Consider the following 25,224-nt stretch of genomic DNA (forward strand, 5'->3'; position numbering starts at 1 on the left):
TCCTCATTTTGTAACAAACCTGTATACATTTCTTTGTTCTGATGAACACGAAGCAAGACATTTTGAGGGATGTTTGTAACCAAACCTAGCATGAGCCCCCTTCACTTCCATAGTAGGAAAAAATAATACTATGGAAGTGAATGGGGCTCATGAATGGTTTGGTTCAAAACATTCCTCAAAATATCTTCATTCATGTTCACCAGAACAAAGACATTTATAAAGGTTTGTAACAACATGAGAGTGAGTTAATTATGACAGAATTTTCATTTCACTCATGACTTTCATTTTCATGCGGTCAAAAATTTGGGTGCACCTAACTTTTGTGCTGGTTCACCTAAGAAAAAAAGTTAGCCGCACCAGTGCAACCAGTGCAAAAAGTTAGTGTAGAGCCCTGAACCATGTTTTTTAACTAAAGAAAAGTGGCTTGGGGGTAAGATTGACCCCAAGGGACTTATAAGGGTTAATTCAGCTAGAAAATGTTGTCATAAAAATGCTTGTTAGACCAAAGATGGCACATATTACACAGGTTTACACAGGTGTACATGTTTACACTCCCTGAACTGAGCATTTTTTTTTACTTGCCTCTTTGTGGTTTAGCACCTGCCTTGCTGTGTGCTTGATATTTTATATAACAGCAAAACCCTAATCTAATGTAAGCTTCTGGAAGTATAGAAAGCTATCAGTCATGTTAAATTATATTGGAGAAGAAGCTGTAAGATATATCACATATCCAAATGATGGAACACTGAGAAGCGTAAAATACCAAAAACACTAGAGACTTCAACTCAAGTTTATGTAAAGGAAGGTAAATATAGATAATATTTTTAGTATAATATAATATTACATCAACACTTTCAAGTGCCAAATGTGGATAAAAACTGACTGCCTTGCTAGTTGACCGGCTATTTATGCATTTTTATAAACTGTACAATAGCTAAATAACAGTTTTACAGATTTACAGACACACAAACTGTCTCCTAGATAAAACATCTGTAAAGGCATCTAACAACTTAGATATATTTTTCTCAGTTTAAAGAGAACTTTCACTTCCATAGTAGGAAAAACAAACACTATGGATGTCAATGGGTATCATCAACTGTGTGCTTAACAGCATTAACAACAAATCTTCTTTTATACAGGTTTTGATCAACATGATTGTTTGTATGATATTCAAAAAAGTTCAACTCTACCTTTAAAGTCACCTTAATGCTTTATTCATTATTCCATTAATTTGTTTTAGGGATGCATAACGATTAATCAAGCAGAATAAAAGTTTTTGTTTACATCATATATGTGTGTGAACTGTGTATAATAATTATGTACATATAAATATGCACACATGCATGTATAATTTTAAGAAAACAATATATATTTATATATTAAGTATTTATATAATATTTATATATAAATTATACATAAATATACAAACGTATATACACATGTAAACATTTCTTAAATATATACATGCATGTGTGTGCATTTATCTATACAAAGTTTTTATAGACAGTTCACACACACACACACACACACACACACACACACACACACACACACACACACACACACATGATGTATTGTAAACAATAATCTGTAGCAGATCAAAAGTTTATCGCGATTAATCGTCATGTATCCTAATTTGTTTATTTATAAATGTACACTATTCCTGCATCTATGGCTAAATTTATAACGAGAACCGGTTAATCTATACACAAGTTGATCTAGACTAGACACACGTTGGGGGGAAGGACAATTCATCAAACCTGGATGTTTTTGGAAAGAGGGTGGAAAACCAAAGTACCAGGGGTAAACCCACACTGACAGAGGAAGAACATGCAAACTGCACACAGAAAGACCTACCAGTACAAACCAAACTCTGCGTTTACAAACCAAACATGTTAAATCAATGAGAATCGCTAACGTTATGAAGGTGACCCTTAAAATGTCAATCAGTATTGATTTTCTGAAGTGATGTATGGTCTGTTAAATTTGTATTTTAAGGGCATTTTGCATTTTCAGAGCACACTCTTCAGGAACTGTATTCCTCGCATTTGCACATTTGTAAGTCACTTTTATCCAAAATGACTTCAATCTATACACCTATACATTGTTTCATCAATATGTGTGTTTCCCTAGTGATTGAACCCACATACTGCACTGCAAACACAATGCTTTTCTAGGTGAGCTACAGGAAGATTTCATTTTCCATCTGATCGCATGCTTGGATTACATTAAAACTCTTTAAAAAGCAATTCAAACTTACTTTATTGGACCATTTGTATGCCTGGAGCAGCTGGCTGTATAGAGGGGTTTTGTCCTGTACTGGGTCTAAACTAAGCAGTCCGCTGTTGTGTAATGGGTGACTCTCTGATGGCCTGCCAACCAACGTACTGAGACGCTCCAATTCACTGTAGAAACAGACAGAAACAAACAAACAAACAAACAAACAAGTGTCAATGCTGGTCAAGTTTATGTCCTTCTGAGAATATAGTTCCCAGTGTGTATACAGTTAAAAGATGGCTGTGTCTCATATGACCTTGTTATTTGTACACGCTGTGACTATACAAATCACAACATATAAATAGAAAAATGTTGGCGTTATTTTATCACTTATTGGGAGCAGTAAGCTAGCTGGAGCCATTTATTTCCAGTCTTCGTGCTAAGCTAGGCTAGCAGTGGGTGCGACAGACAGAGTTACGGGACACATGGAGATGAAGAGGGTATGTATGGACTTATCTATCTCAGGAGGATAGGGTGAAGCCCCAAAATGTCGGTGTGTTTCTTTAACATCAGAAAAGTGCTTGTGATAGGTTGCCTTAACATTTTTTTTACGGTTCAGAAAAACACACAAACACATTACAAATGTCAAACTTTGCTTATAGTTCCAGTCATATATGCTGATTGGTTAAAAGGATAGACCTTTTTACTTGTATATCACTGCACAGTACCAAAAACAAAACATTATTTTAGTTTCATTGCAAGGTTCAGTCATAGTTAGGAACTTAGGACTCCACCGTCCTGCAGAAAAGCACTGAATAAACTGGTCTGATAAAATGAGGATATAAAAATATATTAACACAAAGCATCTTCAGAGAAATTTACCATGGTTTTACTGTAGTCAAAGGTTAGTAACCATGTTTTTGGTGGACTGATAACTATTATTACTTTATTACTATAAATTTGTAGTTACAATGGTACCGTATTTAACTTAAGGTTACTGTGGTAAAACCATGATTAATTTTCGTAAGGGCTGTCAAACTGCTCGCAGACAGCATGATCACCGAATCTGGTGTAAAAAAAAAATTCCCATGGCTCTACTGATATCATCCCTTGCACAAATCACCATGGTAACCACAGTCATGTCCATTATAACGTTAACACTATAAATGCAACTTATTGTTACTGGTGTGACATCTTTATGAATACATAAGAGATTATCAGACTGTTAAGTGACTGACTAGTAACAACTTACCCCACCATAATTACAATAGTAATAACAATGTTATTGTTGGACATTTTATGAAGGGTTAGTAAAACGCACTGGCGACCGACTTACTTTAAATCGCGATTGACTGACTGTAAATGATCTTGGAAATCAGACAAAAAGGCTTTTTCCCGCCCCTCAAGAGTTTCCTTATTCTTCATCCCATCTTTAAGAGAATCAAACACCCTAGTGACACTCGACCGAAGTGCCTGAATGGCATTAATCGCCTGTGAAAAAGCCTCAAGATTCACACCAACATTCATAACATCCGCCATTGCTGCCGCTCGTGCCGCTGACGTCGGCGCGCGTTGACGTCATCGACGCTAAAGGGATGGCGGTATTTGTAGTTTCTCACAGGCAAGCGAGGAAAAAATCTGCAGTTTGCCTTTTAGTTTCGAATCGTAACTGCCTAAATATGATCAAAATAACAATCATTATATATCATAGTGCATTTATCTAGTAAGTATAGCATTTTAATAAAAAAAATTAAAGTTAAAAACAATTTCATTTTGTGTACTCAGAACATTGAATAGCATATGTATTTGAACAACTATATTGAAAAGTTTTTGAAACAATTCGTTCTTTATTATTCAGAAATAAGATTTTCGACAAAACGATTCTTGTATTGTAAGACGTGATACAAACCAGTAGGTTATGATATTTCTTCAATGACATTTATTCAACCTTTAAGTAAGAAACAGTTACATATTTGCTGTAATGGAAATAACCTGATCTGACTCCTAAAATTACAGTGTCACCTTATTTAGATTTATTTACTCATATATTATTTACCGAATTAAACGAATTTGGTTCATGTTACCAATTTTTTTTATGTAGCCTAATATCTGCAGTATCTCGCAGTAACACATTTCACCTGGTTTATTTGTATATGTCCCGTCAAACATACATTAAGCGGAGAAAGTCTGCATCGTCTGATCTGTCCCTTTAAGCGGGGCGGACTGCCTATTCTGCTGGTGGGACGGTTCTCTTCAAGCCCGTACAGATAAACTTATGTTTCATATTACTTCTATTAGTCAGAGCAGACAGTTTGGAGTGGCCAAAAATAATCTCGGACACCTCCGTATTTTCAAAAGGAGCAGGAGAGTCGGGTACTAAGATGCTCGTATATAGTAAGTACTGTAGATTGCTAGATAAGGCACAGTGAATGGAGCAGGACCGGGGATGGAATAAGACAGATGGGAGAGGCAGAAAAGGGAGGGATAGTATTATGAAGTCTGTCCTTGAGATCGCAGGACAGAGACATCAATGAAGACAGGGACAGAAAGGCAAACTTTAAAGTGTTTTTAGGCAATGCATGATTCGGTTTGGATCTAGGGCATCTATCTAGCATGCTTTCCAGCAAACTAACGTTACGCGGCAACCAAGGAAAGCGCGAAAAGGAAAGCGTTCACTGTGATCAGAGAGGAGTAACGTACGCATCTCTTATTATCATCTGTCCTATGTGAACTGACTCATAAACTAAGAGTTTCGAGAAGAGAAATTCATCAGGGAACAGGAAAGCTTGTGAACTTTTCTGGAGCCCACGGTAAGTGTTACTTTTATATTGTAAATGTGTTATTTCTTGGTCATTGATTACGCATTTCTCCAGTGCGCGTTTATATGATCAGTCTGTGATGGGTTTTTTTTATTTTAACTTATGTAATTTTACGTTTAACTTTCTTTAACATTTCATTTTATTTCAAAGTACTTTCAACTAAACTTTATTTTTTCATTACTTTTATTCCTTGCAAGAGTACCTAATTTTCTTTGTTTCGTGTTTTTTATTTAATTTTGTGGTTTTAATTGAAAATGAATATAAATACAAATATAAATAGGAAAAACATTCGTATCTCAAATGCGCATGTTTAATAGTTGCGCGCATTCGTTTAGCAGACGCATTTATACAACGCGACTTAAAATGAGGGAACATTTAAGTTGCATCATTTTTTTATTATTGTCCTTTGCAGATGACGTAATTGACGAGTTGGATCTATTAAAAATGATAAAACTTTGATGCAAATGTGTCAAAAGTCAATGCGTAAAAGTTTCTGATCTGTGAGAACTCGATTCTCTACACACGGAAGAAGGGGCAGTTTCTCAAAGCAATGCTTTAATGCTTGTGAATAATTTCTGTTTTTTTTCTTTTATTCTAGGCTAATTGTTAGAAATGAAACAGCCCATCCTGTTACACTTGCCTGGACTCTTAGACTGGACTCCGACCTCAGACATCTCCTTGCGCAAAAACCACAACATCTACATCACATCTCTGAACTAAAGTGACATTCGGTCCTGGAATTGATCAAGTTGTAGAAACGGAATTTAAAGATGCCGCAAGATATTTAAGCCTCAAACCTTTGTGCAAACCATAAAACATTTCCATTGACTTTGGATGATGAAATGGATTTCACAATCTGAACCCTTTCCATGCAGATATTGCTAATCGCTGTGGCACCTTTTGCCTTTATCTCATACCCATGGACCCATCCAGTGTCATGCTCTCACAGGCGATCCTGCTCTTACAGTGCATTATTCTGACTCTGGGCCAGTACGATATCTGTAAGTCACTGGTCAGCACAGATGATGGACCAACATGGGAGAATTATGCTTGCCAACCCAAACCCATGTCCATGAAGGAGTACATGCAGATCCGAGTGGAGCCACCTGATATCACATGTGGGAACCCACCAGAGAGATTCTGTACTCTGGTAAGTTTTGACTGGACCACTTTTAATATCGTGTTTACTTTTACGACAGCCCCCAATTTTTTATTAGCTGTAAAGTTAAGTTACATGGTTACTATTTGAAGCTATAGGTTTATAGCAAAAGAAAACCCGTTTCAGGATGCAAATTCAAGATGCAAGTTCAGCTTTCATAGGTTGTCCCATTTCTTAAATAGATGTAAAAAGAAAAATTCATCATTGTGCTGATCTTATGTGTATAAGATCTGACTCAAGTTCCCAACTTCCCAAGTGACACTGATACAGTATGAACTGCTAGAAATCTGCAACATGTGGCAATTAACAATGTGACATATTGGTCAGAGACATCAAAGGCTAAATCAGTGTGTAAATTTACAGACTATGGTTCAGTTCCCAGCCACCACAGGATTATCCACGCGGATCAAGTCAGGTTGAGCACAAAGCATGAGGTTGCAAACGGTCTGCGTCTTTTAAGGACACATCTGGTGACCTGCGGATGTGATATTTAGGTGACCCTTTAAGATAGAAAGGAGATTAGGGCATAGATACCACAATGCACAACACAGCCTTGATATTTTTTGTATGTCACCCTCCATGAGGTTTGTGAGGTAGGTGGGTAGCAATTAATCTCCACCTGAGAATCAACCATCCGATGCTTTGGGCTTTTAGCCAGAAGCTTGATTCCACAATAATCGGATAGAGGATTTGTCCAGAAGGATTGACACCACACATGGTGCCCGGATACGGAGTAGTGCGTCTGACAGGGTGCTAATTCACACATTTAGAGCGTGCGGATAAAAAACAGGACGCTGTTGTAGGGGGAGGACATTGCTCAGTGTATGACATCACCGTCACACCTTATACAGTGTGGCGTGCATGGCGAAATCTAGTGGGTAGGTGCACTGTAGGGTTTTAGTATTCAGTCACAAATTTTTTTTTTTTAATGATACTGTACTACAAAATCTAACTTTTTGATACAAATTCAAGCAGTTCATTTAATCAAATTCTATGTAAAGTTCTTTGGAGTTTGCAGTTTTTTTGGAGTTCACAGTCAGACCACTGGTGATACAAGCAATGATGTATTTTTAGGGATCAATAATAGTGGTTAAAAGATGAGTTTTTTTTTTATTTGGAAAACATGGTGGTGCTATAGTGGAGATTAGGGATGTAACGATTCAATCGCGTGTCCTATTAAAAACGCCTGTCTGAAATCGATTCTGAATCGCAAGGCTGCGATTCTTTGTTTCATGCACAGCTAGTGCGTGTACTGCGGCATTTGGTCAGTAGGAAGTTCTTATCAATCTAAAATCATTATGAGTCGAAGTCGTTTATAATGTGCATTTAAAAAAGCAACACTCGTTAAATAAAATCATTCAAAATATTGTTTATTATCTATGAAAATACCTGAAACAATTTGAAGAACCGTAATATTAATATTCCTGTAGACATTTCCTGGAATAACGTTTGTAATGCTACTTCTTCTGTGGCACAAAGGGCGTTTCTGCACAAGAGCGCCCCCTGGCGTGCGGATATGCCAGGATTTCACCGCAATTCATTCAAATTCATTCATTGAGAAAACGCGCATTTGCACGGTAAATCGTTACACCCCTAGTGGAGATGCATATAAACAGTGGCTTTTTGTAGCCCGTTGTGTGTGGCTCGTCTTGTCAAAATATGTGTTCAACGCGTCATGTAAACTTATGTGCATCACGCGTCATGTCAAAATAGGTGTCTGCTGCAGACGCTTCGAAGGGGTTTATGTGTAATGAGAGTTCAGTATTAAGTGACATGATGCATGATGCACATGGTTCCCACGTTGCAACAAACACATATTTTGACATGACGAGCAACACACATGACACTCCGAACACAGTTTTTGAATCACCGACCGCTACTGAATATAAAGCAATTTTTTAAACTTTAATTATATTAGTTTAACACATGCATAAAATAAAAAAACAGAAATGACAGTTCACCAGGGTAATGGCACACCGTTATGTTTTTCATATATCTTTAACTCCAGGGTTGTTTTCCATAGATTTGGGCACCAGTTTTCCCAGTTGTAAGAGATTTCACCGCATTAAAATTTCTCAACTTCATGACTATTCATACAACAACCCGACACAAGGGCGTATATTTCGTGCATACTGATTAGAGAATATTTTTTCATGTCGACCTGAGGCGGCTTACCGAGCAAAAGAAACTAGATATGAGTTTCAGGAGAAGGGTGTAGCCATGTCCTTCCCTGTCAGCACTTTCTTCTCAGATCAATAAAAGCTGACTGTTCACCCACTGATCAGCCCGTTCTGCATTCAGATGTTCTAACGGGGCGGAGGGAGGGGTGATGGGCCAGGCACTTTTAAACTGAGGAGACCTTCTGGCATTCGCAAGATCAAACTGACTCCACGTGAGAATAACTCCTCTGCCTGCAGTCAGGTGGTGGTTCGGAGCGGCGGCCTCATGGCTAAAATTCTGTGTTGAAAAGAAACCGTTGCACACTTGTTTACAGTTACAACTCCTTGTGAATGCTGGCAATTGCATTACAAAAAGACTACATGATAGCATTATAGCACATATCGGCCAAAGACTGTATAAAAGTTAAAACATGGACGTAGTGTCTGTGACGTCACTCATAGGTTTCTATGGCCTTGTTTATAAAGCGTGTGTACGCACATATTTAATAGTAGTGTGCATACGCAAAAAACCATGGCGAAGTGCATATTAAAGAGCACCTATTGTCTTATTCACGATTTTACATTTCCTTTGGTGTGTATTAGTCTGTTAACGATATGCAAAAGATACATACACAAAAGTAAACGATGACGCGAGTTAGCGTCTCCATCGTAAATCTATTTGCCGGACTACAACAAACACACAGATTGTAGGCAACAGTTTACTTCATGAGATTGTTGATGTAGACAAGACCGACATTATCATAATTCCTCCCGCTTTGAACTCAGCCTGTAAGTTAACTCCTGTTAGCATTGCATTGTGAGTGAATCTTTCAAACATGGTAACGAGCGTCACATTTCCGGCTGACGTCAGAGGTATTCAGGCCAATCACAACATACAGATTAGCTGGCCAATCAGGGACACAACGCTTTTCAGATCTATAGGCTTTGTACAAAATCAGTGCGTTTCATGAAGGCAGGGATATCTGGAGCTAAAAAAAACTTACGGTATGTGGAAAATAAAGTGTTTTTTTAACCATTAACCACGCAAAGACATTGTATTATACCAAATACACAAAAGAACTTTTTTTAGCAATGAAATAGGTGCACTTTAATAAAAACTGTCTTTGATGTTGAAAAACGTTTAGCGGCATGTCAGGGTCTGACACTTTTGCTTGTCTGATTGCTGCAGGTTTTTGAAAAAATAAGCCATTCTTGCAACTTGAAAAGAATTTAAACATTCACATGTGCCCGCTTTTGAAAAATGATCATAAGCTCAACTTTAGGATGTTTTTACGCAGCATTTTATAAATGAGGCCCCTAAATGGGATTTTAGCCTAAAATGGGCGGAGCTTCCTTGTTGGATTCATGAGAGACACTGGGAAGTTGCTCCTTGAAATTGACAAATTAAATAATATATAAGAATGAAATAATAAAATATAAATGAAATACTGGGTAAAATGTTTATGGTTTCAGGTCAACTCTTACATTAAGAGAGATGTTTGTTTATCATCTCCATTCATCTCAATAACAGTTGCATTATTGTATAATGCAATACAATATTTTAAAGTGCACCTATTTCATTGCTAAAAAACAATGTTATTTTGTGTATTTAGTGTAATACAATTTGTTCTCGTGGTTTATGGTAAAAAACCCATTATTTTCCACATACTATACATTTTTGTAGCTTCAGATTTCCCTGTCTTCCTGAAACGCACAGATTTTGTACAAAAAAACTAATCAATCTGAAAAGCTAGCTCTGTGTCCCTGATTGGCCAGCTAATCTGTACATTGTGATTGGCCTGAATACCATCTGCTGGAAATGTGACGCTCCTTACCATGTTTGAAAGATTTGCTCACAATGCAATGCTAACAGGAGTTAACTTACAGGCTGTGAGTCAGTAGCGGGAGGAATTATGATAATGTCGGTCTTGTCTACATCACCAATCCCTGGAAGTGAACTGTTGCCTACATCTGTGTTTTTGTTGTAGTCCAAGAAAAGAGATTTACTTATATAGTTATACTTGTATAACTCACGTCATGGTTTACTTTGGGGTTTGTACCTTTCGCGTATCGTTAACATGTACTAATACACACTTACGGCGCATTCACAAGGGGCATCGGCGTTAACGCTTCCCATTCACTTTTAATGGGTGATGTCATGCGTTGGCGAACTGAATTGTGGATCCGTCGGTGCTGCGTCAGTGCCGTTGCTCGCGGCAGAAGTTGAACATTTCTCAACTTTTCAAGCGGCAACCTGTGCGTCAGCCAATCATATCGCCTTATGCAAATAACCTAGGCAGAGCCAGCCAATTACGTTTATGGAAGACCGGAGCTTGTTTTGCGGCCACAGTGATTGGCTGTTGGCCACGCTTCAGACAAGCCTTCCATTGAGCGTTAACGCTTACGCCCCATGTGAATGTACCGTTACACACCAAAGGAAACGTAAAAGCGTGAATCGGACCATTGTTGCTCTTTAAAATGTAAAATAAAAAATGTGATAAATATGTAAATGTGATAACGTGTGTTAATTAAGGGATAATGTACAGCCAAATGGATATTGCCGCAGTTGCATGGTTTAAATGTAGTTCCAGCATGCAGTTTGGTCGAATCATTGAAATTAGCATGCTATATATGTTTTTAATCATGCATATTTTGTTCAATACTAAACTGCACCTTGTGTTATCAGTCTCAGGTGTTGTTATCTGGGAATAGCAAACCTTGGAATGTCGTGACTATCCAAACGGAATCAAGTTTTCTCTTCAGAGTACCGTGTAATTATGGACTAACTAAGTATAAACATTATCAAATGAGTCAATAAACATACGAGGGACAGGGGATATGAATAACTTTCCGGATAGCTTCCTGCAGAATTCCGTGGGCACGGATCACTCGCTGGCCTACAGGCATGGAGCTGTTAGACAGAAGTACAACAGGTTTATTTAAATTTGACAACCCATGCAAAACACATATTTGATATAGTGAGCGTGGCACTCTGTTAAGTCGTCTGCAACTGTGTTTACAATCAGCCTTGTTTTTTCATCACGTTGAAAGCAAGTTAATTGATCCAAGTAAGCTCTCTGGATTTGGCAACTTCACGTTCTTTGGAAAAGCTTTCCGGCTCATTAAAGATTTAAAGGAAATTTCAGTCACTCAGCGCCCACAGGAGATGCAACTGCATTTTTACTCAGCGCTTTACTTTTTTTCTCTCTCTCTCTTTTGCATGATGTTAGGTACCGCTGGAAGCTCTCGTTGTATATTGCGCTAACTAATGAAGAACAGAGTGAGGATGAAAGAGAGAGAGAGAGAAGTATTAAGAATAGAGAAGGTTTTAGCTTAGCTAAGCAAAAAGGTGACCCATTACTGCATACAGTACACATCTGAACACAGACCCTGTTTGAAACGGGATGCAACCTCTGTTTGTTTATCACCTTCGCACACACTGAAAAAAAAAATCCTTTCAATTTACGTAATTTTAATGTGTACATCGGTCCCACATAATCCGATTGTGTAAAACCAACATAATTTTCCTCATTTAATTTTTATGTGTCAGACCAAAACATTTTAATTGTTTTAAGTGGTCTAATATAAATATGTTGACTCAAAGTGCTATTTCTCTTTACTATAACACATTTATTTTGTAATGTTTAAGTAATTTTATTATGTAAGGGGACTAGATTTTCATCTGTAATTCCAACATGCTTATATTATGGGATTATGTAACTCTAAAGCAATTTCATTATGTCTCTGGCACCAGAATAATCACCCATAATTATCCAAATGTTATTTATTTCTTTTTTAAATACAAAATACATTTGCATTGGCATAAAAAGCAAAGAGTTTTGAACAAATGTTTAGTGATATTGAGGCAAACCACTGCTTTCAGATCATCAATTCATTTAAATCACTACACATTAATTCAACAACAGTCAATAACTATTACAACAATCAGCACATGCAGTACATACAAAGGGGCAATTTCCCAGACAGATTGTGGATTAAGCCATGACTAGGCCCTAGTTATATTAGGATATTTTTTACAAAAAAAGTTTACAAACAAACCTACCTTACAAAAACAACACTGGAGTACATCTTGAGACAAAACAATGGCACTGATATATGGCATTGCAAAAGTCTGGGACTAGAAAAAGCCCCATCTGTAAAACTGACCCAAATGTTTAAAATAGTTACTATCACAGTAGATTTAGAAGTGCTAAAGCACAAACACTGCATTCCAAAGAGACATGCAAAACAGTAAGTACTATTATTTTTTAAATGGATTTACAAACTGGAAAATATCAATCCTTCAGAAAGTCAGAGCTACAGCATTTGTATAAACTGATAATCAAAGATTCAACAAAAACAAAATACAACAACCATTTCCAAAATCAACTCTGAGCAGCAAACTGAGAGAAAACACTTAAAACAGATAAATAAAAAGAACATAAATGAGCAGCACAGTCTTTCTGATCCTTTCACTGAAAGAAACTGTTCGTTAAAGTTACGCTCAATGCAGTTCCATTAAAATCTTTTGGATTTCCTCAAAAATAAAGCGGAGATCAGGATAGCTCAGGTTTAAGGCATACATCAGCTCAAACAACATGGCACGATGTTGCAACACCTTCATGCCTTCCAGGCCTATACAAAGATCCTCTTCTTCATCACAAGAAGCATGTTGTTTGAGGGCACAAATCCCAACAGTGGTGTCTTCAAATGACCACACTGATGCTGACTTCATCCATGCCCTGTACAAAACAGACAAATGTAGTTAAAGAAACAGAAAAAAAGTTACTGTTACAATAAAAGTGTCATTGGAAATTAGTACAATGCAAACACATATAAATGTAAGTATACAGACCCATGTGCATTGCCACAGCATGTTACAATTGGTTACAAATATATGGGTTACAAAGCAAGGCAGCTGCACGGTCCACTGCTCCAGGTGTGTGTGCGCGTTCACTACACTGGAATGAGTTAAATAAAGAGGCCACATTTCGAGTGTGTGCTACCATACCTGACAATCACAGCAAAAGTGAATTCTCTCATTTTCTCACTCTCATGTTGTTACAGACCTGTATAAATGTCTTTGTTCTGATGAACACGAAGGAAGACATTTATTTTGAGTAATGTTTGCAACCAAACTGTTCATGAGCCCCATTCACTTCCATAGTATTATATTTCCCCACTATGGAAGTGAATGGGGCTTATGATTGGTTTGGGTACAAACATTCCTCAAAATATCTTCCTTAGTGTTCATCAGAACAAAGACATTTATAAAGGTTTGTAACAACATGATAGGGAGTAAGTGATGAGAATTTTTATTTTTGGGTGAACTACCCCTTTAAATCTTCCCAGGTGTTTTAATGACCCTTGTGCCAAAAGATGTTGTAACTAAAACATACTAAATGTTCTGTACTTCCAACAATGTTTACACATTTTAATGTCTATGAATCTATATTACTTACTTCTGTCATTTGATCATTCATTGTTTGAAGTCTTTTTGCTAGCTGTCCTCCTTTCTGATAGAAGAGTTTCGTCAGGTTTTTGGATTGGAGGTCCAGGTGACACGCAGGAACATAAGACAGTAGTGATTCTTTTAAATTCAGCATTTATCTGAAAACAAATTAACCAACCATTGTATATTTGAGTACTGCGAGTCAAAGAATAATACATGTATATTAGTTACAAAAATAAGATTTAGCTCCTAAGAGCAGTAAAACAGTGATAGGAATTACTTACCAATGCTTTTGAGTGTGTAGCGCATGCAAGGATGATGGACCTATAAGAGGAAATATTCAGAGGTGAAATCAACACACAACCTCAAATGATTAAGGTCACACATACACAGAGCAATAATGAAATAAGTATTATATCTGTCATAGGACGCAATTTTAGACAAAATGAGATCTTAAAACAAGGTGCTCTTCTGAAAACGTCAGCTTTAAGGTGTGGCACTTCAAAGCAATTTTTTCAGTTAATATACCAGACGTCACGCGAGGCATTTAAAAAAACTTTTTCTAATTGAATCAAGTGTTGCTCGTGGCGTAGTGAAGTCACGAATAACTGACGCGGGTCTGTTCATCTGATTAAGCAGACAGTTTGTTTCATACAATGTCATTATTAATGTAGTCAATTGATATCATCTGGTAAATTACTTACAGTACATGGATAACGTTACTCTGGACAGAATAACGTTTGGTTAGCGTTTTATTTGTCCTGAACCGTTTCCATAGAACAACTGAGTAAAAAGTGCCTCAAAAGTCAACTCAAATCTGACAGTTTTCAACTCGGATAAAACTACCAAACGTGAAATAACGTTATACAGCTGACATTTTTAAAACGCTGTTTTTCTTTATGAGCCTTACACTTACTGACTGACTGACTGTAACGTTAACTTACTCCACCAACATCCTCCAAACTCATTTTTACTACAAGTCATTGCAATGGCTACATATTGTAAAAAAAACTGTCTATCTAGTGAAGATGTATCACGTATAAAGTGAACATAAATAAATAATAGAACTTACTTTAATAACGTGGTGTCCGTCTGAGAGAGTTCTTCTGACTGACTGCTGCTGAGTCTTCATTTTGGCGCCCAAAACAAACGATGTTTATTCTTCTTTTATGGCGATTGACATCCTTTTCATTGAGCGTTACTGCCACCTTCTGCTCAGGAGGTGCCGTTTTGTGTGCAAACTCAATTTTATTGCTTTAAGTATTCAATTCAATCAATTTTAATCAATGTGAGAATAATGTGTTCATTTTACATTCAAACAAAATATTTTCATCCTAATCAATTAAATTATGTTTACACAAGGAATATAAATATTTTGTGTTGCATATACATGTTTATTTTATTTAAATTCAAAGACCCACCAAGTCCATTTTTTTCAGTGCATATTGTTTGAATGAAACCTCTCTTTCCAGTCGGAGTGCCATTTTAGGAATAATCCTATTGGCCTATTTTAGAAACACATTAACAGCCAGGACTAAATTTAGCAGATAGAGTAACGGCACCTTCCTGCAATGCACCATGGGAAACAAACACATTTGGTCCAGATTTTTTTCTTTTTGGATAAAAATGAAAAAACACCATTCCTATGGTAATGAATTTGTTTGTCACAAGAAACCTCTAGCTAGTTAGATTTTTTGGTCTCTCTCATGAATTTTCCATGAATCCAAAGCGCCTCCTCCTGCATCCGGTATTCCCAAAGGCAATAGAGTTTGTTCCCGCGTGTCTACACACAATAATCCGCAGCTGCCTGTTATCATGCTGCCTCAGGTTTCAGGACTTTAAATCACTCATGCACTCATTTACATTCCTTCAATTGTGTTGTGCATGTTTAGAAAAGAGCAAAAACACCTTTTATGTTATTTTTTCAATATAACTCCATTCAGTAAAACAGTTCAATTCGATAAAAAAGATAGTTCGTAATAATAACAGGCAATATGAAATATATTGTAAAATTATGTACATGTAGAGAAAGTATTTCAGTCATAAGAATGGGATCTTATATACTACAGTAAACTCCAAAAGGCATGAAAGGAATGTGTTCCTGTAGCAAAACTGGTAAAACATTGCATTGGCAGCTTAAAGGATTGTGGGTTCGATTCCCAGGGAACACAGTACTGATTTAATTGTATACTTTAAATGCATTGCAACTTAGTCACTTTAGGAAAAAGTGAATGCATGAATTTAATCTTATTAACCAATAAGCTGCGTTTCCATTACCCTTCAAATTGTGCGATTTCAAAGCGAATATATTTCTTATATCGCAAATTTTTTTTTACGATCAGGTGAGGTGGTTGCTGGCAATTCGAAAAAGGAATCCAGTATTGTATATATTAGGGGTGTGACGAGACACTTACTCCACGAGACGAGACAAGTCACAGTGGGTTCACGAAAACGAGATACAATTTTTACACTTTTTAAGAAATCCTCAATGATAAAATAAATGTATGGGAAATGTATCTAGGACTGTCCCTAACAAATATTTTAGTAATGAAGAAATAAAAGTGAGCAATAACCTTTAAAATTGGATAAATAATAATAATGATGATGCAATAATAATTGGTTAAATAAAGTATAAAAACAAGTTGTTTAATTAAACAAAAATTAAAGGATTAGTCAATTTTCTAAACAAAAATCCAGATAATTTACTCACCACCATGTCATCCAAAATGTTGATGTCTTTCTTTGTTCAGTCAAGAAGAAATTATGTTTTTTGAGGAAAACATTCCAGGATTTTTCTCATTTTAATGGACTTTAATGGACCCCAACACTTAACAAGTTTAAAATTGCCATTTCAAAGGACTCTAAATGATCCCAAACAAGGCATAATGGTCTTATCCAGCAAAATGATTGTCATTTTTGGCAAGAAAAATAAAAAAATATGCACTTTTAAACCACAACTTCTCGTCTTCCTCCGGTCCAGTGACACGTCATCACATCAAGAGGTCACGGATGACGTATGCGAAACTACGCACCAAGTGAGGAAAAAGAGGACCGTTCTGACGCTGTTGTATGTGGAATGATACTAATTAATGTCTTTGTGTCAGTTTATTGTTTAAAATGGTCTGCAAATGTGCTTTTCATTTATGTAACACGCAACCTTTCGACGTCATTACGCAATTACGTAAGGTCGCGCTGGCGCATCACACGGCCAGAGGAAGAAGAGAAGTGCATATTTTTTATTTTTCTTGACAATGACAATCGTTTCACTAGATAAGACCCTTATGCCTCGATTGGGATCATTTAGAGTCCTTTGAAACTGCATTAAAACTGTGTTGGGGTCCATTAAAGTCCATTGAAATGAGAAAAATTTTGCGCAAATTAGTTTACGAGCGCAAATAATCAGAGATGATCTTGAGTTTTGCGCAAATCTGTACACTGAAAAAAATTATTCATTCAATTTAATAATTTTTTTTAAGGTAGTGGTTGCAATCAATTTATTTAAGCTACATTTAAACAAATAAAATTAGAAAGGCAAAAAAAAAACTTTTGTTTAAATGTAGCTTGAATAAATTGATTGCAACCACTTACCTTAAAAAAATGTATTAAATTGAATGAAGCATTTCCTATTTTTGCTTGTCTATAAATGAATGCCTGAACGTTTGAAACGCCCTCAAAATCCTTTACGCTTAACAGAAAAACCTTCACAAACAGTACTAAGTTAGGTAAATCAACTGAAACGCTTACATAATGTATTTGCATATTAAAGTCGTGTACTGACACTCGACGGGACAGTTGAAGCTCTTGTTCAAGTCACTTTCTGGCTGGTATAATTAGGCGACTGTTTCCCTCTGAAGCTGTTCAGCAGCAGCTGTTATATGACTGAACGTCCAGAGGGAACTGCTTTCATTGTAATTAACTCACCGCTGTAGAAAAAGGGCCACATCTCCAGGTAGAGACGCCGTCTCCACCAGCACAGCCTTGGATCTTCAGTGCTTGTTAGCCTTGGTCAGGACATTTCATACTGCTACTAAGCACTTCTGTCTTGAATGCTCCTATGAAACATGATTTTATTATGAAGTTACTCATACATTCAGTACATTCAGCCTGAAAAAAAAAAACAGCACTGTAACTCTTTTGGTAGAGCAATACGTTAGCAGCATAAAAGATTTTGGGCTCGATTCTCACTGAACATACATACTGATAAAAATGAACAGCTTGAATGCACTGTAAGTCGCTTTAAAGACGTCTGCTATGTAAGGGATAATGTATAGGCAGCAGGTTGTTATCACAGAAATAAGCCCTGACTGTGTGATCAGGAGGGTCTTGTATTACACTGAAGGGGCTTATTTCACGATAACAACCTGCTGCCTGTACATTATCCTGCCTATTACATGGCTATTTACATCATAACTAAGCTAAGGAACATTAAATATTGATTTGAAATATTTGATTAGCTAATTTTTTATAAATGCAGACCTAACCCGAGGAAAACATGTTTATTTTTTGTTTTAAAGGTCCCGTTTTTCCTATGTTTTTGAAACTATGATTGTGTTTATGGTACGCAATATGTGTTCATGTTTTGTGCGTAAAAAAAACCGCAATATTTTTCACACAATTTACTTCTCTCTATACTGCCAATCAGAATCAAGCATTTTAGAATGCTGTGTAATAAGCATAAATAACACTTTGTCATTCCCAAGTCCAGTGCTCAAATTGAGGGGGCCTGGGGGGAGCTGGGACCCCCCATAAGGCATTAGGGACCCCCTAAGTATAATTTTAACTTCTTATAGGGGGTAAAACTTCGACTCGCCTGAAAAATCCGCTCCCCTTCTCCCTCTCATTATGGGAGAGGGAGAGTGTTACTGCGCCGAGTCGAAGTACTCCCAAAAGTGCTGTTCCGCCATACAATATAGTTCCTCTTTTAAATCCGCTTAGAAAACGTTTTATTTTGTACCACCAAACTTGCTCGTATAACTACTCGTCTTAAATAGGAAAAACGTGGATGTGTTTGGTCACTCCTAACTTTATCTCTGAGTGGTACCATTGAATGAATGGGGCTAAGCTAAATGCTATCGAAGTGTCGCAGCGCGCCCCAGCGCTTACGTGCACGCACTAAGATGATAGAGGGATGCATCAACTCTTCTTAGTTAAGGTAATAACATATTTTAATATTGAAAATGAGTAGACTATTCCTTTAAAGAGCACGCATTATCCGATTCACAATTTTTTATTTCCTTTGGTGTGTAAGTGTGTATTAGTCAGTGGCGGCTCGTGACTGCTCATCCGAGGGGCGCAAATTCAAAATAAGTGTTTAGAGTGTCATGTGTGTTGCTTGCGTTTTCAAAATATGTGTTGGTTGCATCATGTAAACCATGTGCATCACGTGTTTTGTCAAAATAAGTGCCTGCTGCACACGCGTCAAAACCGTTTATGATAAAAGAGACTCTCATGTTCACAAAATACACACAAGACACTCCCTTAACAGTAAACTCGTGAGATTATGAGATGAGATAATGCGAGTATCTGGCAACCGCGCATCTCTTTTATCATAAACCCTTTAGACGCATCTGCAGCAGGCACTTATTTTGACAAGACACGTGATGCACACAGGATCTTTCGATGCACAGAACACAGATTTTGAAAAAAGTAACCACGCACATGACGGGCTACATACACGTTGTGACGAACTTCGCATCGAGCGCCCTCGATAAAAGAAGTCACCGGCTGCCACTGGTTTTGGTACATGTTAACGATATGCAAAAGTTACAAATTTCAAAGTAAACAATGACACAAGTTATCGTCTCCAACTTAAATCTCTTTTTCTACAACAAACACATTATCATAATTCCACTCCCTTCTGAAATACAGCATGTAAGTGGCCTGTGTTTTCATATTTAAAGAATTTACTACTGACTAAACCATAATTCAACGCAAGTTTTGAGCAGTGCAGAGTAGCGCTTGTTCGTCGTTTCTACAATCACAAATGCAGACATGGTTTTAATGTTTTAGTAATCCTTACTTTACCAATCTCTTACGTCCTGCTCAAGCCACGCATGCAAAGTTAATCACTTGGTCATATGCATTTTCTGGATCAGATTTGATAAGGTAGATGATAGATGATATTAACTCCTGATAGTATTGCATTGGGAGCTAATCTTCAAAACAAGGTAAGGAGCATCACATTTCCAATGGCCAATCAGAGGACACTGCGCTTTCCGAACGATGAGCTTTGTACAAAATCAACGCGTTTCAGGGAGACACGGCATAAATGAGCAATAATAATGTACGGCATGTGGAAAATAATGTTTTTTTTAACCATAAACCAAGCAAACACATTGTATTATACCAAATATACCAAAATAATGTTGTTTTTAGCAATAAAAGTGGCCTATTTGAAGAAAAGGCACCCATCTCTTATCATAAATCACCTTATCCCAGTAAACATACATTCACTGCAATGTTGGTTTCCCCAGGCAATGTCATTCTATATTTGAAGCATGCAATACAACCGGATTCAGATCGGGAATTCCCATTGAAAGGTGTGTGAGGCTAATGAGATAGAGGATTATTCATTAGGCTAATGTAATCAGAGTTTTCATTGACAACTGTGCTGTCCACTTTAGCAACGTTCAGGCACAAACATTTTGGTTTGGGCATTTACGATTGATAGATGCAATGCACAGGATAGGTTAAGCTAGTGTGTGAAAGATCTGAAGTCTGGCACTTCGATAGTCTTCGAAAAAACTTTCATTTTGCTATCTATTTTTGTTTGAGGGTCTCTGACATGATAATACTTTATTTGTTGTAGGGCTTCATGCATATAAGCTACTTGGTTCTAATGTATTGACATTAGCCAATGTAGCCACAGATGTCTGTAAGAGTTTATGTGAGATCACTGTTAGACAAACAACCATATTCTGTTTATTGACACACTGTTCCTGTAGCTCAGTCGGTAGAGGATTGCATTAGCAACGCAAAGGTCACAGGTTCGATCCCCAAGGAACACATACTGATGAAACAATGTATGCACTGTAAGCTTCTTTGGATGAGAGCGTCTGCCAAATGCATAAATGTAAATGGAAAGTGGTCAAATGTTCCATTAAGGTTTGTCCTCCTCTTTAACCGTGACGCTTCCTGGGAGGAAAGCCGGAGGTTTAGTCTAAGAGCCACCTGCTGCAGCAGTTGGATTGGATTTGGGTTGCAGGGAAAGATGGCAGGATTGAGACAGAGGAGCGAGTTGGGCTAAGGTGCTCCCTGGATCAGAGCGTTATGGTGCTCCAGATGGTTGGGGCAGGTAGCCTAAATTATTTCTTAATGGAAGCTAATGGAGCATGAAAACACTTGGCCAGGGAAACACTGAAGTACGCGGGCTGTAAAACGATAACTAACGGTGGACATTGAGCTATCAATTATAAAGGCTGCAGTGTGTGCAGGTTTCCCCAAATGCTTGTTGTCTTGAATAATGGCTGTTACTTACTTGAAAAGGAATTAAAGGTAATGGGTGACCAGATGGCAACCGGCAAGCTAATCCGTTCACCTGGTGTGTCACTAGAGCAAAGGTTCACACCCTAAAATAAACAGTAGTGAATGGATTGTTAATACCTTTAAATGCAGAGACCTCAGGTTTTCCCTTGAAGTATCGCATAAGAAACAGGTGATGGAAAAGGAAAATTTCTAATGAAAATCCCTTAATTTAAAAAAAAGTTTCAGAAAATTGACCCTTATGACACATATGTTTTATATGTATATACACGATGAAGTTATCTTAGATGCTCCATACTTGTTGATCTCTGATTGTCATGTGGTTTATATGTGATTTTTTGTGATAATGATCAGCACATGATGTCACTTACTGCACAGCTACTTACTAAGTAAATAAATGAAATGGATATAAATGATTGTTTTAGTTTAATTTATTTTGTTGCTTTATGATAGAGAACATGAGCACATTTTGAAACGTGAGACACAATTTTTAGATAAGCCGTCAATTATACATCATTGCCTCTTATAATGGCCATTATTCAAACGTAGTGAACCACTAAATGCCTCAGCTGACCAATCAGAGACAAGTACTCCAGAGATTTCATGCACACTGTTGTTAATCAATAAAGTAAATTATCCTATAGATGAAGTTTCATAACACAAATCAACAATTGTCCTGTCTGGTTTAAGCTGATCTCCCTGGCATTGTTGGGCTGGGAAACCAGCTAGATCATGGCTCTTCAACAAGGGGCCTGTGGCCTTTTGAGGGTCCTACATTTTTTTTTTTAAATATTTTTCTTTAGGGGTTGTTAAAATCAGGCATGCAACAAAATCATTATAGGCTAATATATATAAAACTTTAGATATAAAGGTTCCCCCATTAAAAATCAATTCAGTAGATTTTAAATGTTATATAATAAGTATCTGTGTATACAAAAAATAATTAACAGGGCTCCAGACTGCCACCAAATCCAGTCGCACATGTGCGACCAGTAAATTTGACCTTTTTTGGTGATGTGACACTGAATTAGAAAACAGCACATTGTACTTTCTGCATCTATCATTAAATTATTTATTAGTAATACAGTGGAAATTAGTATAAATGTGAATATTTGGTTAGTATGTTGATTTACGGTGTGTGCCCCTAAATTTTCTTGTTGCGCCCCTAAAATTTTCAGTTGGGGGCCACTGTCCTCCTAGTAAAAAAAGTATGTCTGGAGCCCTGATTAAGTTTAATATCTTTGTAATGTAACCTTCATGAAGCATGTAAATCTATATTTTGATTTTGAAACATGTACTGGGGGTCCCTGCTCTGCCTTTCTATCCATTTTAGGGGTCCTTGACCTGAAATGGTTGAAGACCTCTGAGCGCTAGATTGATTTAAAAGGACTCACATTTGATTTATTCTCCTTTTGTCTTCTTCCTCACTAGGAAAACCCATACCTGTGTAGTGATGAATGCGATGCCTCCACCAAAGAACTCGCCCATCCTCCAGAACTGATGCAAGATCGGGAACGAACCGGACTCATCACATACTGGCAGACGGTGACATGGAGTCGTTTTCCGGACCCTCTCCTTGCCAACATATCCTTATCCTGGAACAAAATCCTCGAGTTAACCGACGACATCCAGATAACCTTTGAATACGGGCGGCCCACAATATTGGTGCTTGATAAGTCACTGAATTATGGGCGAACCTGGCAGCCTTACCAGTATTATGCCGACGACTGTATGGACGCTTTCGGGATGTTGCCAAAAAGGGTTCAGGATTTGACGGCCACTAACGTGACAAGGGTTATGTGTACCGAGCAATACTCTCGTTGGGTCGGTTCTAAGAATGAAAAGAACGTGCGGTTCGAGGTCCGGGAACGCTTTGCCATATTCGCAGGGGCCAAATTACAAAATATGGACAACCTGTACACGCGCATGGAGAGTATGAAAGGCCTACGGGACTTTTTCACCTTTACAAACCTGCGTCTGCGGCTGCTTAGACCAGCGCTCGGGGGAACATACGTGCAGAGAGATAACCTGCTCAAGTACTTCTACGCCATCTCCAATATCGAAATACCAGCAAGGTAATGTTGCACTACACTAAATATATATATATATATATATATATATATATATATATATATATATATATATATATATATATATATATATATATATATATATATATATATATATATATATATAGTTATATAAATGTACATTTAACTTAGCAAACTTTTTGTCTCATGAGTATAAGCAGTGTTGGGGAAAGTTACTTTTAAAAGTAATGCATTACACTGCAAAAAAAAATGTTCAAAAAAAAATTATTAGTATTTTTGTCTTGTTTTCAGTAAAAATATCTAAAAATTCTTAAATTAAGATGCTTTTTCTTGATGAGCAAAATGACCCAAGAAAAAATATTCTAGTTTTTAGACCAAAATGATCAAATGTAAGTGATTTTGTGCATAAAACAAGCAAAAAAATCTGCCAGTGGAGTAAGCAAAAAAATCTTGAAAATTTTTCTTAAACACTAAATTCAAGAAAAATTCCAGAAAATTTGCTTACTCCATTGGCAGATTTTTTTGCTTGTTTTAATCACTTAAATTTAATATTTTTGGTCTAAAAACTAGACGTATTTTCTTGGGTCGTTTTGCTCATCAAGAAAAAGCAGCTTAATTTAAGAATGTTTAGATATTTTTCCTAAAAACAAGACAAAAATACTGAAAAATTTTTTTTTCTTGAAAATCATTTTTTGCAGTGTACAATATTAGGTTATTTCCTGAAAAAGTAACTAATTTGATTACTTAGTTACTTTTCATGGAAAGTAATACTTACATTACTTTTAGGTTACTTTTGCGTTACTTTTTCTTACTTGGCTGAGGCTTGATCTCTTTCAGGCCTTGCAGGTGTTTTTATGAAGTTCTGCATTCAGAAATTGCATATTTCCATCGCAAAAAAGTCAAGCTCTGGTCTGCCATCTCTGTTTCTGACTCAAACTGTTCCCGTGGAGGCGCGCATAGATTGCGTAATTATACGTCACTACGTTCATACGTTTAATTCAGTACATATTTTTTTCTTTTCAATCTAATAAATGGAACTGAAAAGTAACTTGCATTATTTAAAAAAAAAGTAACTTAAATATTAATGTGTGCATTTATAAAGTAATGGGTACTTTACTCGTTACTTCAGAAAAGTAATATTATTACGTAATGCATGTTACTTGTAATGCGTTACCCCCAACATTGAGTATAAGTGAAAAGTCCTGATTTGACTCAAGCTTGATCTGAATCCTTATCATGTCTTTACATTGAAGTTATCTGTTGGTAAACACAGATATTATAAAAATGTCCACCACCGAGGGGATCAATGCATGGCCCAAACCTCCGGTAATGCAATCCCTCAATCAATACTTATTCTGGTATGTCAGAGAGGAAATTGTTTTAACGGCGACAGGGTACAGGACGAGTTAAGTAGACAAATGGACATGCGGAAAGCGGCCCATCAGAGACTGACTGATGTTCCACTGTTTCATAATGAGACTACTGGTGAAGTGGAAATGTTAAACTAATACCCAGCGGAAAATCGTCCTGGGATATTTTATTCATTCCACAATATTGGGAAGCGTTTCAGCAGCATTTGAATAATAAAAATGGCACAGCGTCCCTGATGGCGTGCCCTGTGCGTACTCGTCTAAATGGAGTCCACGAGGTTGCTGATGGTTGGGCAGAGTAATCAGATGAGACCCGGCGACATCCGGCCGACCAGTGATGTTTTCTCCGTCACAACCTATTTCCCTCATCATACGACATTTGCAGATAATCATTGCTGATTACTTTAAATAGTCTTTAAAACATGAATGCTAATAGAGGAAGATGAAGTGTTACTTGTTAAAAGCAATTAAGATACGCTGCTAATTTTCTTATTTACCTCCGTGTTTTGCGTCTT

The 25,224-nt window shown here is 37.0% G+C and overlaps 2 protein-coding genes and 1 long non-coding RNA gene across 3 annotated transcripts in view; 1 reads left to right on the plus strand and 2 right to left on the minus strand.

The window, feature by feature from the left end:
* The window catches only part of med27 (mediator complex subunit 27), a 69,705-nt gene extending 65,929 nt beyond the window's left edge, over positions 1-3,776 (minus strand). Inside the window, exons 1-2 of the mRNA XM_065248366.2 lie at positions 3,554-3,776; positions 2,261-2,405 (exon numbers count right to left, since the gene is read on the minus strand). Of these exons, the coding sequence (XP_065104438.1) occupies positions 2,261-2,405; positions 3,554-3,756 (348 nt within the window). The 5' untranslated portion in view covers positions 3,757-3,776. The remainder of the gene's footprint in view (positions 1-2,260; positions 2,406-3,553) is intronic.
* A 657-nt stretch (positions 3,777-4,433) lies between these two features.
* The window catches only part of ntng2a (netrin g2a), a 91,282-nt gene continuing 70,491 nt past the window's right edge, over positions 4,434-25,224 (plus strand). Inside the window, exons 1-3 of the mRNA XM_065248367.1 lie at positions 4,434-5,027; positions 5,635-6,186; positions 22,720-23,363. Of these exons, the coding sequence (XP_065104439.1) occupies positions 5,956-6,186; positions 22,720-23,363 (875 nt within the window). The 5' untranslated portion in view covers positions 4,434-5,027; positions 5,635-5,955. The remainder of the gene's footprint in view (positions 5,028-5,634; positions 6,187-22,719; positions 23,364-25,224) is intronic.
* Positions 12,813-15,180, minus strand: LOC135729984 (uncharacterized). The gene is made up of 4 exons (XR_010525828.2): positions 14,879-15,180; positions 14,091-14,130; positions 13,817-13,964; positions 12,813-13,096 (listed from the first exon to the last, which is right to left on the minus strand). It is a non-coding gene; the product is annotated as an uncharacterized lncRNA (long non-coding RNA).

The sequence above is a fragment of the Paramisgurnus dabryanus genome, chromosome 11 (assembly GCF_030506205.2).
Source record: "Paramisgurnus dabryanus chromosome 11, PD_genome_1.1, whole genome shotgun sequence".
Taxonomy (NCBI): domain Eukaryota; kingdom Metazoa; phylum Chordata; class Actinopteri; order Cypriniformes; family Cobitidae; genus Paramisgurnus; species Paramisgurnus dabryanus.